Below are 18938 nucleotides of genomic sequence, written 5' to 3' on the forward strand. Positions count from 1 at the left end.
CGAGGTAGCTACTGTGAAGAAACTGAGCTCTACCCAGCCCAAGCCAGCACAGTGCAAAGAGCAGTGCAGTATTTCTTGAATGTGCTAAATAGAAAAGTGGTAATCTGCTTGGGGATATTTTATATCATAGGGTCAGTTTATGTGTGCATGCATTTTCCTATGCTTGATACCTGAAAGGAGTATCACTCATCCAGACTTTCCTGGGGTTAGTCCTACAATAAAATGACACTCAGGCACTCAACAACTGCGATTTGAAGATAAGTTAAATTTATTCAGTATCAGCAGTGCATCATTCTACATGGCTTGGAGGAGTGTAATTCATCACATGCAAGAATCTCTTGTAAGAATATTAACTAATCTTATAGGAATATAAATATGTTGAAGAAATTTGGCCCCAAAATTACTTCCTTGCTTTCAGTAATTCCTATTACTATTTCTTTTTAAGCAAGCTTTCCAATACTGCAAGCTGCAACACTTCCTGGCTTTGTTGCTGTTTTTTGTTTGGTTAACTGGAGCAAAAAAGGTCCACATATTGTTTGGATTTCTCCTTACAAATGGCAAGAATAAGCTCCAACCCAGGAACTTTGAAAACTAAATGCTTCCTCCCTGGTATTCCTTAGCAAGCAGAATTTCTCCACCCAAAAGTAGTCTGACACTGTCCAAACACAGAAGCCAGCAGAAGTGGAAAAGAAACTTGGGGATATTTTTAGTCTCTTTCCTAGTACATGCAGAGAAAGAGCAATATTTATCTGCACACATGAGATCATTTAAAGTTTTGTAGTACCCTATCAGAGTTGTATTCCTCCTACCTCCCCCACTGGCAATAACATGCCACAAAAGGAGTTCTCCAAGCCACCCCTTGTCACGCTGCCTCTCTTGGTGTGGCTCCATGGAGTCACCTGCCGAGTTACAGCAGCTTTGCGGAGGCACTCAGCAGGGCCATGGGAGAGGCTGCCCAGCTGTGCTGCCTCTCATGTCTGGCTGTGATGGTGTCTCTCCAGCCTGTCCTCTTGCCCTGAATCCCCTCTCACAGGGTGGGAGCAGCCCTTGAGCTTGCTGCCCCACCAGCACTTAGAAGACTGAAGTCCCTGCCTGAATACTCAAACCTGCTGCTGCTGTGCCACATCTGCCCTTCCCTGTGGTCTGTGTCCCCCATATGCCTCCAGCTTTGCCATAAGGAATTCTCATCCTTACAGCTACTCCTCACCCTGACCTCTCTGTTGGAAGGCTGCCAGGAAAATTAGAAATTAATTTCAGGTCTAGTGGTGGTTTTACGTGACGCAACTGCTTGTCTTCTGGGAACATGATTCAATTCCCAGAGTCACCGGGCACTGAACAGACTGTGCAGAGTAACAGTTTTCAATCAATACTGACCTGAGCTGGAGATGAACCTATCTGGAAGAGATGAGAAGCTCTGCAAAGCTCCCATTTACAATTCTCTTTGACATGCCAATTCCTTACCACTGGCCAATCCCTTCTTTCCCATGATCATTATAAAGCAAAATCTATTTAATTTAGGTCATGACCTTATGTCTGATTTTTCAGAGAATTATGACCTACTTTGTGGCTAGACTTTGTGCTTGTTTTTAATTCTTCAGACTGAGTCAAGAGTAAGTTAATTACCAGAGGAGAAGCATTTATTTTTAATACTTTTAATAATTTATTTTTAATATTTTAATAGCTTTTCAGTGTAACTAGTGTAATGTAAAAATATTTAGGACCCTTCTTTGTAAATCTGTTGCTTTTATTCCTAACCTTGATGAAGTGTCTTATACCTCACTGCAGAGTATTACATGAAATTCTGCCAAAATGAAACATCTGGCCTGAAAAACTGTAAAGAGTCCACAGCTTAGAATAATGCTGAATCTTGCCACTGGCTAAACGGATCTAAGCCTAACCATGTCTACGGGAAGAAAGGAAAAACAAAACAGGAGATTCCCTCTCCCCATGCTCTTAATCCACCTTTCTCTGTACTAATCTGAAGATGAGCTTGTGAATGGTCAATAAGGAGGCCAGGGCCCAGTTTGCTGACCATCTGGCCTAGATTCTCAGCTGATGTACATAATTCATATTTTGAATCTCATCACACCAGCAGCAGATTGTGTTCCTGAACAGTAAATATTGACTGCTATGAGACCCTATTGAGCTTCAACAAACCATTCTTTTTTATTCTTGTTCTTTTCCCAGATTATGTCCACATAAGCAAATTAAAGCATATCACGGCAAGACAGGCCAACATAGCAGGGTTCTGAAGCTGTGTTTTGATTTTTGCTGGAAAGGAAATATGTCACCAATGCTGTATGTTAACCAGTTCATATTGCAGTTCCCCAAATTATATTTATCCCTTTCCTAAAACAGTAAAGGTGCTGCTAATTTGGCCATAACACGCAGCACATTTCTAAATAGTGTGGCACATAATAAGCAGACCTCTAGGAACAGGGGATAACCAAAGACCTGACAGAGACACAGCTCTGAAGACCTTAATTAGCTGAAAAGTCTCGACCTTCGCTTTGCTTTGTCCAAGCAGAGCTCCAAGACAGCCTATAACACATTTATCCAATAAACTGTCACACGAGAAAGGCTGAGCAGCAGTGCTTGGTTGGGCCTGCCTGCACTGAGAGAGAGGTAAGAGGATCTCAGGTTGTTTACCAGAAGATGTTACACAATGCCCAAGTTAAAACCAGGCTGGCAGGCTCTGTGGGAGCCACACTGCATAGCGCTTCCCCAGATGCTTGGGTCAAAGGTTTGCACAACATCAAGAAAAGTAATATGTATCTGTGATATTACCTGAAGAAGCTTCACAAAAAAATATAATCTAATGTAATTTTCCAGCTCAGCATATGATTTTGAATTTCTGAGCTATAAAGAGAAAAAAAGGACTAGCTCATTGTATTGACATATATTGTTTAGTTAATTTCAGATTTTGTGGCACTCTCAGTAATTTCACACATCTAGGTAATTTCTTGATACAATTGCATATGAGTAACAATGCCAGGAAACACAAACTCACTTTATCCCTCTTTCATGCAGTGTGAAGTAAGAAGCTCTGATGAAGTTACTCCAATGTGAAATGCATGAGTCTCACCCTCACATCACACAGAGTGATGCTCTCACTGTTTTGTTTTAAACACACTATTCTGTGCTGACTCTTCAAATTTATGTTATTTGACTCAATAAATGTTTGATGGTCTCAGTGTAGCATCTAGTGGAGAAAGGGTAAATAACAGAAAAATTGCAAAGCAGAACAGTGCCATTAACCCTGCAGCACAGTGGGGATGACAGTGTGCCCTGTTGGGGACAGGGAATACTGGGAATACTCCCTCAAATCATTCCGTGGAACACTTCGATGGTTTCTGCAAACTGGCTGCAGTTAACTGGGTGCAATGCAGGGCTTCTAATCCTGCCAGAGCAGGATGGTGTCACTGGCCTGAATTCAGCTCAGGAGAGTCTCTGTGTCTGAGGTACACAATTACTATGAAGGCAAATTGTCCTTTAGAAGCTTCCCTGCTTAGTTTAAATTTGCTTTTGCTGCAGCAATAATATTTCTGTCCTGGCTTAGTCAGTTTTGTGTTTTATAACTTCATGCTAATACTGCCTCCAATTTAACTACAGAGCCAGAGCTGCTGTTCCCCAAATTTTGTCCTGACTTAGCCCTTGCACAACCCAAACGATGTCAGTGTTGCTGCAGCAGCTGGTCACACTGGAAACACCACAGCCAGATCGGGCTCACAGGGGACTTGGCTCAGGACTAGTCCAGGACCTGTGGTGCAGCCAGACCTTGCAGGGCTCAGGGAAGTTGTGCATGCACAAGCAAAGCAGGAATTGTTCCCGCTGTCTTTGCATATTTAATCTGGGATTCAAGGGCTAAGCTTTCAAGACATACCAAATCTCAGCAAGTCCTGAAAAATGGGGTCTTCTGTGTAATTAACAGCAGCAAAAAAAAAAAGCTTAGTGCAATATTTTAATATAATGGTTTTTTCTGAATGTCATTATTATATCCTGTTTATAAATAAATTAGAGTAGCATATCCATGGTAAAAGAGAAGAAAGCCTAATTTTCAATAACTGTGACCTTAACAGAGTAAAGAATAGAAGGCTCATTTTCTAATTATTTTCTTTAAACTTTATTGTGACTTTTCAAGTGCATAATGTCTTTAGTATTTTACAGGGAGGTGAACAAAGAAGCACAAATCCATACACCAGAGTCTGCCTCTAGGCACAGTTCATAGTGGAGAGTCCTCCACTGTTAGAGGGGGGAGACAGCTATGAAATTAATGATGGGTTTGTAGAGCCAGTTCCTCATGATATGGCATGGAAATGTGCTGCCTTGGGCAGGAATACAAAGTAGAGGGTATATCCCTTATTAACAGTACCTCTAGAGAACACTGATTAATCCAAAATTATCTGAGATACAATTTCTTTGCAATTCATGAACCCTCTGTATGTTGCCACATATGTGTAGCAAGCAATTACAGGAGAATCTGCATTAGCCTTGTGGCACTAAGCAATAGGCAGCAGAGTCAAGGGTTCCCCATTCTCTATTTGTCCTTGCTAAATCTTGGAAGGAAGATAGATCACATCTGCTCACTCTTTCATCCCCATTAGCACATTGGAAGGTGTAAAGTAGGGGGGATTCCTGTTTTCCTACCTTGGTGCAAATAGAGCTGATAGTGCTGCCTGCAAGTAGGGACTTCCCAGTTGTCTTCCAAAATGCTTCCCAGGTCATCTCCTAAAGTGCCTTTCAGCTCTGTCCTAATCTCAGTCCAACCGCTCCTTACTGATGTTTTCCTACTCCTCTGAATTGCTGGGGCTCCTGTCCAGTGATCCAGAGCAAGTTCACTGCAATGAAGGAAATTACCCTGGTTTTTGAGTACTGAAGAAAAGGCAGGAGACCACCAAAAAACCCCTCTCACTTCAGTCCAGTGACTTCTGAGCCTGGAGCTGGAGACAAAGAGCTCCACATTTCCACGTTTTTACACAGAGTGGAATTCATGTACACTTTCTACTGTCCTAAAGGTGACTTGGGAGTATCAGTAACAACATTGTTGGTATAGCCAAGCATTCAAAAAAAGAGTTTGTTTCCAAGATTGTGAAATAATATAGGTGCATTTTAATTTTCATTCTGTTGTTCTTTGGGTTTTTTCCTGATTTTTTCAACTTTCATGTTTCCAAGCCCCCACAGCTATCATGACTAGAAACATCATCATGATCACTCTTATCATCAGTACCATGGCTGTTGGTAACACTAGCACATGAAAGCTAAGATTCTTAGATAACAAGCAAATTTTACAAGCTGTAGGTAACATTACAGACCTGCAATAGATCAGATAAAAGCCACATTAAACGTGCAACTAAATGCTAGCCTTGGTGGTGGTGTCACCAGAGCCATGAAACACTGAGAGATCCTGTCCTGCGTGTGTGGTCCCTTTGGGGTTGAGTAAGGAAGGTGCAGGTAGAGCAGTGGTGTAAGAGCAATGCTGTGCTTTGTTGGTTTCAATGTTGTCAGTCCATAGGGCTGCCGACTCACTCTTCACTGCCATCACTCTTCTATTCCCTGGTAACCCAGAAGCCAATTTCATGTCTGTGAACCCTTTCCAGGGCTCTATTCACCAAATGGCAAATAGTCTGAAAACTTCAGCTGGTTCTCTGCTCGTCTTGTTGTGAGGTTTCTTTTTGGTCCCTGGTGGTATTTAGCAGGACCAGAGAGTGCTAATATGAATTAGCTATCTCTCAGAAAGCTCACATTTAGCCAGCAGAGAAAGACTGGACGTGAGTTCCACAAGAACCTTTATTTCATGCGAAGGGAGTCAGGCAGGATTCTCCCAGAACAAAGGAGAGACAGTCATATTTATAGGTTCAAGGGGGATTCAAACTACAGCCAATAAAAGTTTATACAAAGAACAGCATCCAATCTAAGTGAGAAGTTCTAAAGGTGAACTGACCCATTACACAGACTAATTTCTAACCAATTATCTTCCAAAGTGTTAGAAGAGTGACCAAATTCTTAAGGAATTTGGCTCAACCTTGGTATCTAGGATACCATATCTATTATAGCAAGTTCCAGGGGCCAGGGGAAGATGGTTTTGGAGGAATTGTATCATCCACATCTTGTCTTTGATGAAAGTTCCAGATGTCATCTGATACACTCCATCTATACTATTTTTAGGATACAAATATTTTAAATAAAAAGGAGCACATACAACATTTTACACTCTTTATCTGAAAATATTTTTCTGCCCTATTAGAAAATGCAGTGAGCTGAATTTTCTGTAAATGTCAATGCCTTTTGTTGCAATTAGTCCAGCTAATTTCTACATGATCAGCCCAAGCTTTCTAAAAATTTTTCTACTTATGACATGAACTTTGGAACCCCTTCAGAAAGTCAGAAAGTGAACGTTCTATGAATCAAAAATGCAGAATAGGTTGTACAGTTCCTGGAAGAATTTAACTGATCAAAAAAACTGTCTTGGCAATTTTATTGTATGGAAGCTAGAATGTGGGTGTACCGGGAAGTATTTTGCACTTATAGTTTGTTTAGCTGAGTTGCTGCTGTGCCATCTTTATCTTTTTCTTAGGACAGGCCAAATTTGGCAGTTTTCTGTACCGCACTCTAATTCAAAGTCAGAGCAAACCACAACAGTTAATAAATGTTCTTTTATTTTTCTCCTCAGAGATATTTGTAAAGAACACATACTTCAGAAACATGTCATTTTATACTGCAATGGAGGAAGACATTTTCAGGACTGGGGTTGCATTTCTGGCTGTGTTTTACCAGTGGGGGGGAAAATCCCTGGACTGCTGCTGGCTGTTGGCAGACAATGCCAACCTCAAAACCACAACTGTGAAACTGAGGCTCAGTGAGAGGTGGCACACGGTCTCTGTTGTGTCTCACACCAGTGGTGAGTTCTGTGCAAACTTTTATGAAGAAGCTGGTAAAGGTTGAAGTAACCAAGCACTACAGAATTTTTTTTAAAATCTGCAGAAAAAAAAAAATAGGAAGGGATGATAGAGAAGCCATTTGCTCCTTTCTCCTTCTATATGTTATTGGTATTTTTCAAAAGGTTTTCTGATGTTCTACCAGAAACAGCCCTGAAATGTGAAACTACCCATCAGAAGGCGTGAGCTCATTCCAGTGTTTGTCTTGTAACTCAAGGAAGCAAAACCCACTCAAGCAACTTTTTAACTGATGTACACTGTGCACTGCTTATCTACACAAGCTGCTATCACCTTAAGAGAATAAAGTGCTGTGGCCTTCACTCAGGGATCTTAGCAACAGAAATGTAAATAGCATTGAGGACAAAACACAGCAACCTGTGCACTTACATCATTCTTATTAGAATCACTGCTATTTGACTTTCTGCTTTGAAAGAAAACTGTCTGCTTTCCTGATAGTTACCTACAATTCAGTAAAATACAGGTCAGGGTAAAGTTAGGGAAAAATAAAATAAAGCCTATGGAGGTGAAACCTGTATGTGTGAACTGCTCATTTCAAATATTACTTGACTTTTTTAATCACTGTAGAAAGAAATCAATAGTAGAATTGAAGTAATTCCTCACAAATGGAGCCCACTTATACACTGCTTTTTGCATGTATCCTTCTCTCCTCCCAAATACTCCAGAAATTTTCTGAAAAGTTCCAAATCCAGAAGGCTTTAGTGGTAGTTGTTAGTGCTGGGTTGCTTAATGATGGACTTAGAAAAAAACTATTTTAAAACATGCAACACAGTTCAAACCAAAGTTATAGGCCTGTGGCAGAAATTACTAGGCGAGGTTCTTTGGGCTAAGCCAAAATGAAGGTCTAACTAAACCGTCATTTTTGGCTTTGTATCTATGCAACTGGTTTTCTAAATTAAGATCACTGGATCTCATCTCCAAATGTTGACTAAATCCCTTTTAAAGTTCTAAAAATGTTCATTAGATGTTTCATTGATTTAAATGCTTTACTGGGATTTCTCAGGTTCAGTCCCCACAGGATATGACAGGAAGCAGGAGGTCTGAGGTAGGGACGTCCTTCTGCTGCAGCTGTACTCTAAGAAAGGATGGTCTGAGTCACACCAAAGGTGCAGGTAACCTGGTGCCCTGCAGTTCCCTGCAGTGGAAATATAAGGACAGAGCAGTTACAGGCTTAATTTCTCCTCCTATTTACCAGTTCAATCTCTGACTATCTAAGGACAGAATTGGAGGTTCTCCCCATTTCTCTGCAAAGCAGCCTGTTTTTCTGTAAATTTGTCTAGGAACTTCTTGGAGCCCTAAGGATTTTTGGCATCTAAAAGGTCTCATGATGATGAATTATGCAAATTAAGCAGATGTTGTTTAAATAGTATTTCCTTTTGCTTGTTTTACATTTCCATTTGAAAAAATATCATTAGATTAATTGTTGTTCTCATAAGAAATGAACAATTACTCCCTGTTCACCTTTCCCATGCCAGACTTGATTTTTGATACCTGTATTACATCTCCTATTTCTCATCTATTTTCTAAGTAGTTCCAGAGTAATTGATCTATCTTAGAAGGTATTCCATCTTTCTGATCAATCTAATCACTCTTTTTCCTGTTTTTTCATGTTTTTCCAATGCTTAAGATGCTACCCTGTATCAAATGCTCTAAGCAGAATTTTGCCTTGTATTAAAGGAAAGAACATGATTCCTGGAGATATATACAGTAGCACTTTATTTTATTGTTGCTTTTTCATTCTCTTCTGTCCTTATCAGTCTTAACTGCCTCTCTGAGCACTGAGATAATTTCAGAAAACTATCCATAGTGACTTCAAAATATCTTTGCTGACTGATAGGAACTAATTAGAGCCTACTTACTATGTTGCACAAGTAGGTATTGTTTTGTTTTCCTGTCATTGAGATGTGATCACTGCATTTTAGCAGCTTTTTTATCACCTACTCCATCTTTATCATTATTTATTTTCTTTTGGCTACTTTGTGTCAGCAGTTTTGGTTTTGATTTCCTTGAATAATTGTGAATCCCTAGAAAACACTGTCCAATCCTGTTTCACTTGCCACTTGTGACCAGGCTGTGTTTGGAATCTGACTGGTTACTCCCTTTGTGATCATTTACCCATCCATCTTCCCTTTGAAGCAGTTACCAATCACAAAGAGAATCCCCTCCTGGGATTTGTAAAACTGTTTGAGGAAATCTTTATATGTGATTGCTTCATTCAGGCTGCATGTTAAATGTTCTTCACATCACATCCACAGGTCCTTTATTGGTCAGACTGTAAAGATACCCTGAACATGGTCTGTCTCCCTGACTCCCACACATTTGGATTTCCTTTCTGTGGAAATTAGACTGAGAGTAAAATCAAGCTGGGAGGAGGAGAGGAGCAAAAAGATAGCAGAAGATGGTACAAACTTGGTATTCTTCCAACAGGGAGTTGATTATGGCACTGAAGACTCCAGTCTCCCAGTATTTATACAAAGTCTACACAAGCCAGTTCCTCAATAGTTGCTGACTTTGCTGACATTTTTAAAGAACTACCAGGTTGGAAGTTCCCACTTCTTCTCATTACATGATGATGAGCCATGTGTTTGACTGGGTTGTCATTTCTGTTTTCTCTGAAGTCTTGTCTAAAAATTTCTATTCCTCCAGAACGGAGTTCATTCCAAACCATAAATTACAAAGCACAGTTAATAGTTTGGTGATTTCAGATCCAAGCTCCTTTTGAACCCTGGGGTGAAAAATACATTCTCCTGGCATCAGGTACTGTACAGTTTACTGACTGGTTCCAAAACCACAGGTACCCAGTTTTGCAAATATTTTTTTTTCTGACCATGCCCCTAAAAAAGGTTTTGTTCTGGCAATTGCCTCAAAATCTGCCATAAAGAAGAGTGACAGGGAAAAAGTACTTAGTCTTCTGTTTTCCTTGAATGTTTCTGTTACATCTCTGTTGCCTGCTAGTTCCTCACATTCTGTGGCAGATCTGTTCTTGAGGTGTTTGGGGGAAAAAATTATTCTTCAAAATATTTTTTTACCTGGTTTATAATGGGCTTTTTTGCCAGTTCATGCTACTTGCCAGAGTTTATGCATTTGGACAGAAGCAGAAAATAAAAGTATTGCACGAGTGAATGCTTCACAAGTGGACTTGACAAAATCACTTGGCTGTTTGCAGTGGGTATCTAGAAGTTCAACCTTGTGGTACTTTGATGTGCATTAAAGGCAAAGAAGTTTGTCAAAAGCTGGCTGGAATAAAACAGGACTTTGTGATATATGATCCAGAAACTGTAAGTACTGATGTTTCCATTATCTTTCAGTTTCCATGCATTTTTGAGCATTACCTATTACATATATTTATACAAGAAATACAGCCAGCCTCCAGACTGGATGATAGCTGCAACAAGCTTATTACCACAACTATTTCACACTACTCTAACAATTAGTACTGTGGAGCCCTATGGCACCAGGCATTGCACAAACTTAAAAGAGAAAGTGAGTCCCTCTCCCAAACAGCAAAATCTGTCCCCATAACTTAGGAAACTGCTGAACACTCATGGTCAGTATTTATGTCCATACTATGCACTGTAGATACATTAACAGTGATCCCAAAGCCATGTTCCACAGCTCAAACTTCTCTGCCTTTTATGCTGAGCAGTGGCACTTCCCACATGGGATTTGGCCAACTTCAAGGTTGTTCCCTGAGAAATGTGCCTCTGTTCTAAGGGCTTTGCTGAATTAGGACCTTACTTTATAGAAAATGTATCTGCTAATAAACATACATTATGCTTGATCAAGCTTAGTGTTAAGATTAAGTGCCTTGTCTCCTCTTTTCACAGCTAAATTCCACCTGTAGTGAGAGTAATTTATCTTGAATTGCTTTAATGCAGTGTTTAAGTATGTCTTCTTGGCCACAAAGCAGTTTGCATGTATTTCAGTGAGAGGCTTAAAATCCCATTCACATTTTTAATATACATTTTTCTCACATAAATTATCATAGCTTGGTTGGCAGCTCTTGCATGAGTAATAAGGTTGCTGGCACAAACACACACCACGGATCTGTTATGTAAAGGAGAAGCTTTTGTTTGCTTCTATATTTACACAAGAGGTTTAACTTGTACAAAACCGTTTAAGATACTGGTGTTTTACTAGCAGGACATGACAAGCCATGAGATAGCATATCCTCCCCAAAATGCACCAACACAGTACAGATAAATCCCCATATGCTGGTTTGAAAATTGAACTCTTGCTATGCAAAATATCTTCACAAAATGTTTTCATTGCTTATGTACATAGGCAGACTTGTACACAGCCAGAAAATTGCTGTTATATGAAAGAGCCATGCTCCTGAAAGAGAATTGAGCTGAATTGCACTTTTTACATGAGAAAGGAATGTGCTCTTTCAAGTAAATAATGACAAAGTGACATTTCAGTTTGCTTTCTCTCATTCATAATTTTGGGAAGTGGTTGCTCAGGGTATATAACATGTAACTCAGAATTCTGCAAAGTAAGTTTTTTGCTGAATTCTGCATTGTAATATCTGAGCAATATCTGCAGTCAAACATTCTGCGGTGCAATTTTGTTCCACTGCTGTTGTAAGAGCATGAGCTGGAGAACTTTGCCTCAATATCTGTTCAGTGCTCTTGCAATGTAGGCCTGATCTGAAGTATGCTGTACACGGTGGAAATCTACTGCTTTGATTTAGGGCTTTGAATAGAGTCTTCTGTAAACAACAAAATGCAGAAAAGACAATATGTTGCAAGAAATTAACTTTGGATGTGCATAAAATATCAGTGTGTGTCACCAATTTTGTGTTAGATCAGCAAAACAAATCCATTTGTAACACTGCAAGGTTACATTTGCAAAAACGATGTTGTGTAGTTCTACGGTCACCACATTGAGTGGTTTGGGTTGCTCCTCCATCACACACTCTGTTGAAAGTAATGTATTAATTATTGCTATTCTCAGATTGAACATATTTAACACAAACCATGCATGAGAAAATCATATGAAAATGTGAAAGACAGAGTTGGAATCTTAAGTGTAAATGGATCGAAATGTATGTGTGCAATTTGTGACTGAATTAGACAGGATCTGAAAGAGAATTATCAGGAAACCAAGACAAGTCTGAAGCCAAGGACGCCTTTAATGCACAGAACATATGCCCTGCTCGAGAGGCTGGCAGCAGCTCACAAATGCAGGATGTCTCTACTTGCACCACAATCAGTCTGTCAATGTAACTACAGAGAGGTTCAGAAAGAGCTGAAGAAACAGGAATGCAATAAGGAATGGCATTACTGATGCTGTGTGTATGATTTTGGGGCTCTATGAAATCATCAGTTGAGGAATTGTTCAGTCCAGAGGATTTACATTTCAAGCTTTGTCATCTTTTAGACCTTCATTAATAAAATGTAAATCTCAGCAATTTATAACTGTTTATTACTCCTTTTCATTAAGAAGTCTGTTATTCAAAAGTGCTCCAGAGATTGTGATTTCTGCTTGACTGCTTTCCCCAAATTCAGTCTTCTCACCCCTGATTCAACTTGTTCCTGAAAGAAGTCACGTGGAGAATCCTCTATACCCTAATACTCAGGAAATGGGAGAGGTTACAAGTCCTTGGACTATGTAGCTCATTAACATGGAGGAGGTACAGTAGCTTTATTAAAAGTAATTGGGGGAAAACACTGCTAAGAGGGAAGGACTGTTTAAGTAAAAGAACAAAACTGGCACAAGAACAATTTAGGCTGGAAATGTATATAAGGTTTACAAACATCAAACGAATGAGATTTTAGAAAGCTTCCTAATTAGAAGAGAACGTCCAAACTCCTTCAGTATTACTCCACATCTTGCTATGGTTAGGAATTTGTGAAATCCAAAAACTCGTTCTCAAACATTGGACTCTTAAGGGTCTTTCCCAGCCTGAATGATTATATATATTCTATGTGTCTATTATTAAGTAAAGAGCTTGTTGTGAGAGGTTCTATTTTAATAAGTGGACATTAAAGACATTTTTAACCAAATCCTTTCAGGCACAGTATAAATACATCAAAGGACCGGGTTGTATTAAACCACGTCTTTGAAGGCAAACCTTCCCATGGGCCACACATGAAAATCTTTATGTGGCCAAGAGGCACAGTTCATCTCATACTCTGGAAAGCTCCAGCAGGACCGACAGGCAGCAATGACCCTCTGGGACACTGGCAGGGTGAGGCTGGGCGGCCATGTGACCAAGACGGAGGGTTACGACATTGAGACACCCCCACCGCTCCTGTGTGGCTCATTTTTCCCTCCGAACGGAGCGGGTCAGAAGAGCAGGCCTGCGGCGCCCATGGGCACAGCCTCCCAGAGCCGGACCCCGTCCCACGGGCGAAGTGAAGGCGGTGGGACAGCGGCGGGAACCAAGCAGCAGCATCCACGGCCGCTGAGCGCCGCCCGCCTCAGCGCGCCGCTACAGGCGTGAGTGACGGCCCAGCTGGCCAATCCGTGCCCACCGCCGCCTTCAGCCATGGTACGCCCAGCCAATCAGAGAGCCAGCTGCACCCTTGGTCCTGCCCCTGCCTTTTGCCCGACCAATAGAAAGACGAGCACAGTGCCCGCCTCCCTTTGGCTCTCGCGAGCTCTCGGGGGCCGCCTTCCGCCCGCCGCCGGCTGACTGCGCAGCCGCCATGTTGGTTGCTATGCTGCCCGCGTGAGGCGGGTGGGAGGGCGGCGATGAGGGGAGGAGGCAGCAGGTCCTCCCCCCTCTTCCCCCACGGGCGCTCGCTCGCTCGCTCGCTCGCCGGCAGGGAAAGCGCCTCCGCAGCGCTCCGCCGCTCCACCTCTCCCCGGTCTCCTTTGCCTCCCGGCCGGAGCTGCGCGCGGAGCAGCCGCCGGTCCGTGCGAGGCAGTGCCGCGCCCCGTGAGGGAGAGCCCCGGCCCGTGCGGCCCCTCCGGCCGGTCGCTGTGAGGAGAGGCCGGAGGGTGGAGGTGTCCTCCGCCTTCCCCCCGGGGCTCCTCCGTCCTCCTCTCCCCCAGCTCTTTTTCCCCCTCCTCCCCCCGCTCCCTCGGCCCAGCCGCCGCAGTACGATGCGGCGCTCTCCGCTGCGGCGGGGCGCGGGGCGGCTGCTGTCGCTGCTCCCGAGCCTGCGGCTCGGGCGGGCGCTGCGGGAAGACTGAGGGGGGGCGGCGAGCGGCGCCTCCGCTCCGGGTCTCGATCCCGATCCCGCGGGGGGTGCGGGCGCTGCGCGTGCCCGAGTGTCTGCGGCGCGCGTGCCCGTGCGCGCGCCCGCGGAGGCGGGTTGGGGGTCGCGCGGGGCGGCAGCGGCGCGAGCGCGCAGCCCCCGCGCCTCTTCCCTCCGCGCTCCCCGCTCCATCTGGAACCAGGACGTGGATGTTACATGAAGGTAAAGGCGGCCGCCGGCGCTCTCGGGGCTCCGGGCTGGGGGGACGAGAGGTGCTGCGAGCCGCGTCTCCGTGCTGTAACCCCCCCGCAACTTCGCACTCAGGTCGCCGCAGGCGGGAGCGACTCTGCCCTGAGCCCTTTGGGTGAAGGGGAGTGGGGGGGCGTGTGTGTGTGCGCTCTCCCTGCGGTCCCCCCTCCGAAAAAACAGGAGAGCCGGCTCCCCTGTGGCGAGGGGGGTGTGGGGGCTGTGTGGAGCTCGGGGGGAGGCCGTGAACAGCCTGGAGGGGAGCGAGCTGCGGGGGCAGGTCGGGGTCTCTGAAATGCGGTGAACTCTGCCGAACGCCTGAAACAGATTTTTATTTTAGCGTGTTTAATAAAAAAACTTTGCGATCCTGTGCTTTCTAGGCACATGTGCGCGTTGCCCTGGTTATGGGCAGGGAAAATAGGTTTGAGTGCTGTCGTTGCATTCCTCTGGTACATTTTTAGTGTCTCCCTCGAGCAGAAGGCTTGTATAATCGCTGTGTCTATATGCGACAGAGGCTTTCCGTGTACCTGGTGATGGGTTAACTCGTGCATGCTGTTGCAGCACCGGCTGGAAGAGGCACAACGTCTTTTTCCTTTCAAAAATCTCCAAGAGGTAGTAGCTGAAACTAGATAGCTGCCAGTGTACGTGAAATGTTCCCACCTCTGGTCTGTTCGAAGGATATACATCGTTCAGATGTAAAATACACGTGGATGAACTTTATGCTGCTATGTACACCCATCCAGGACTTCAGTTTGGCCAAGATGTTACAATTTTTTGAACTGTGCTATATAAAATATTAGTGTGATTTGTGTATTACAGAATGGACCTCAGCTGAAGAATAATTATTAGACTGCAGTGTGCAGATACATTTGCTCACCCACGGGGCATTTCTCTTGCCCTGAGCTAAGCTCAGAGTTCAGTGGCAAGGGGGTTTTGTGCGTGCACGTTTTGCCTGCTTGTTTTGGCAAATAAGCGCTCTGTAATGTTGGGAGCCACCGACGTGTTCACACGCGTGCAGACATTGTGTGCTCGTCACATTGTAAATGTGCGTTGCAGGAATACAGCAATGAGTTACATTAGAATTGGTAAACCCATTTTTTTTTTAGATATGTATATTGCAGGAAAGTTTTCCAGTTCATTACTTGAACATAATATATTCAGTATTGTAATCTTATGGATGCCATTTTCTTGACAATGGATTTCTTGCTTCACTGACCTAAAAAGTTGTTTTTACATATTGGCACGACTCTGGCTTGCACCATGTTGATAAAATATAATTCTGGGTGATAAGCTTACAAGTATGTACACGTGTGTCAATATGTTTCCCAGGCAAGTTTATACTTTACAAACTCAGAAGTGTACTGCTGGTCTGGGGTTTTTTTTGGTATAATTTTCTTGTCATTACAGTTTCTTTGTATTTTTAGATGACATGTGTGGTTTTAATTTTAGTTTTTCAAAGTCAGATGAAATACTGAAATACAAATGCATTTTTCTCACAAGCAGAAATGTATTAAATAATTTTACCTTTCTGTATGTTTTCCTTATATTTACAGTTAAATTTGTTTGGAATCAGATTTAACACCTATTTAGAGTTTACTTCATGGTTACTTCTTGTTCAGCAAAATTGTCCATGGAGTGTATTGTTTGTTGCCATGCTTCACAGTTCTCATGTCCTGTTAATGTCTAATTTAGGTTGTACATAGCAGTATTGATTGAACACCCTTGCTAAAAATACTTTCAGGGTTGGGTACACTTACACTATAGCAGCAGGAAAGTTCAGCCAATTCTGTTTTTATGTGACTAGAATTAATTAATTATTAGCAGCTATATGTCAAAGGCATGAATAAAAAACAAAATCCTGTAATTTTAGAAGTAATACTAATGGCTCTGTGGAGTGGATGAGCTCTCTGTTAATGAGCAGAGTTCATGAAGTAGTGTTTACATGTCACTGGCATTAGAATATTTGAAATGTATGGTAATTTAATATTCAGGGTGCATCATTTTGGCCTCGATCCTGCAGTGCCCCCCTTTTGGGCAGATGGGTCCACCTGCACAAAAGTTGCTGCAGGAACTTGAGCTCAAACATTGGTTCAGTAGACATCAGGCCTGTGTTTGTGCATTTGCTGTGTGTGAATGTTTGGATATGTTTGTGTGATGTCATAGGGGCTTCTGGGCATGCAGAGCTCCTGGGCTGCCAGCCTAGTACAATAGTGTGTGACATGATTACTCGGGGATAAAGGGACTCTGAAAAGATTGCTTTCATATTGTAACAGCACTGCTGAAAGGTCCTGAGCAGCATCTGGGGGTTCCATTTCACTGGGTCATTTTTTATGGTTGTTGCTTTATAAGGATTGTACATGGGAGTTTTCTGCATTGGTTTATGTGCACATATATAAAGTGGGATTCACGATCTGCAAGTGTGTTCTGGAGAACTGAGGGGAGTTACACAAGGGGAAGGGAGCCAGGATGGGTTGCCATAAGCTCACCTGGATGTGGGAAAAAGAGCAGCTTGTTTGGGGCAGTTTAGACTTTGGATGTAGTCAGTGGGCTGAGTAAATGTCTTCTGAAAATTACAGTGGATTGAATATTCTGTTTTAACTTTTCAACTAGTCAAAACCTTAATTAAAGCAAACAGTAGACATGTGCATGGGTTCTTTTTGGTGTTGGAATCAATGTTAGTCTGCTTTCCTTAAACTGATAAGTAGCACATTACTGTGGTTTGTCTTCTTGGGTCTTACTACCAATAGTTTGATCCTCTTGATTCATCACGATTGTGCCTTGCTCTTCCCCTCCCCCAGTTTGGGTTTAAATTTGGTGCAAAATCATATGAATCCCATGCCTTCACATCCTGTTTTTGTGTCACCTCACTTCCATTCTCACCAATTATAAAATGGTCAAACAAGAGAATCTTTCAGCAGATGGATGACTGTGCTTTCTTTTTCTTTTTTTTAATAGCACACTTTCACTCTGGTGCTGTCACTTTTCATAAAATGGCCAGACAAAATTCTCAGGGGTTTTAATGTGCTCCAACCTAAATAACTGTAAAAACAGTTTGTATATGTATATAATATGGAATTGTTCATGAGGAAAAAAAGGAACTGTGAAGGTGGAAGAGCAAAGGGAGAAGAGAATGGCCTGAGCAGGAGACAAAACCCAAGCAGCTCAGCAGTGGGCTGGTAATGCAACAGCAGGTCTTTGCTGTCTGGACCAGCTGCTCATACATGCTTGTTTGGGAACAGAGGCTGTTTTTCTTTCAGGACTAGTAATCCACTGAGGTAGCACAAAAACAATTTTCTCTAGGCTTTTGAAAGCCTTTAATTTCTAAAGTTCCTTTGGAGTTCCTTTTAAGTCTGTTTTTGTGCACATATATATAATTATTGTAGTATTATATATGCAGGTACACATTCAAAATCTCCATCTTATTTTGGAGAATTTCAGAATTATTAGAAAACTATTGTTATTTGCCACTTACAAATCAATTACTTCAAGTTTATGGCAGTTAAAGGGTTCACAGAAGTTTTATTAATGTGCTAACATACCAGAATTCAATGTCCAGATGTGTAGGTTAAAAGAATCTGGTTAAGGCTGTGCTGGTTATATGCAGTGTCCCAGTACATGCCACAGAATGTTACAGCTGGTGGTCACAGAGATCCTCAGTAGATCAGACAAACATAACTCGATGAATTTCTCTTTGAAACGTGAGAGTTGAACCAGCTTCTCCTTTCTCAGCTTATGCACCTTCAAAAAAATACTTGGTAGGGTATTAGGCAATTAGACCTCTCTTGGCACGCTGTTTCACCTCACACTGCAATTACTCCTTGGACAAGTTTACTGTGACTGTTGGATGATAAATGCAATTCCATTTGTGTGGTTTATGAGACACTGTCATCTCTACAGTTACATGAGGAAGGGGGAAATGGCTAATATCCATTTAAAAATAAACAGTCTTTTAATTAAGTGTATTTATGATCTGTAATGAAGAATGCTCTGGGAAATATTTTCACTGATTGGGGTGTGAAGTGAGCTCTTCATTGCCACTTCACAGTTTTCAGTCTGATGCTAAGATTGATGAGGAAGAAATAGATAGTCCACTTCTTATGGCATGTGCATGCTTACATTGCCTTTCTGGGTATTTCTTATCTTTTTCAGGGTAACTAGATTAGAGAATAATAACTGAATTATTCTCCATGACCAAAGGCCCAGATCTTCAAATGACATTCAAATGTAATGCTGATAGAGATTAACATTTTCATACTTGGAATTTTTTTTATTAGAATGGTGTAGATTAGATTTAAGGAGGATGTATTCAGTTCTCTTATTAACCTGGGTTTTGGACTTCAAATTAAAAATTGTTAAATATCTGCTAGTCAAAACCTTGTTCTGACTGGTGCTTTTTCTTGGGAAACATCAGTTTAAGTCTGAAGGTATTGACTTCTATGTGATTTTGTTATTTTGTTTGATAGTTTTAATAAACTAATTGAAAAAAATTAAATGTAAACTCTTTTCTGGTGTTTGCTGGGAGTAACAATTTTAATTTATTTAATTTTGTGCTGTTAATTGTGCTTGGATTAAGCAAATGATCCTCATTTTG

The 18938-nt window shown here is 42.0% G+C and overlaps 1 protein-coding gene across 3 annotated transcripts in view; it reads left to right on the forward strand.

Moving 5' to 3' along the window:
• Window positions 1-14230: 14230 nt before the first annotated feature.
• PTPN4 (protein tyrosine phosphatase non-receptor type 4) overlaps window positions 14231-18938 on the forward strand; it is a 107385-nt gene continuing 102677 nt past the window's right edge. For all 3 annotated transcript variants that reach the window (XM_033064578.2, XM_033064580.2, XM_042779444.1), the window contains exon 1: window positions 14231-14323. In XM_033064578.2, coding sequence (XP_032920469.1) covers window positions 14311-14323 — 13 coding nt within the window. In that variant the 5' untranslated portion in view covers window positions 14231-14310. The remainder of the gene's footprint in view (window positions 14324-18938) is intronic.

Source organism: Catharus ustulatus, chromosome 7, assembly GCF_009819885.2.
Source record: "Catharus ustulatus isolate bCatUst1 chromosome 7, bCatUst1.pri.v2, whole genome shotgun sequence".
Classification (NCBI taxonomy): domain Eukaryota; kingdom Metazoa; phylum Chordata; class Aves; order Passeriformes; family Turdidae; genus Catharus; species Catharus ustulatus.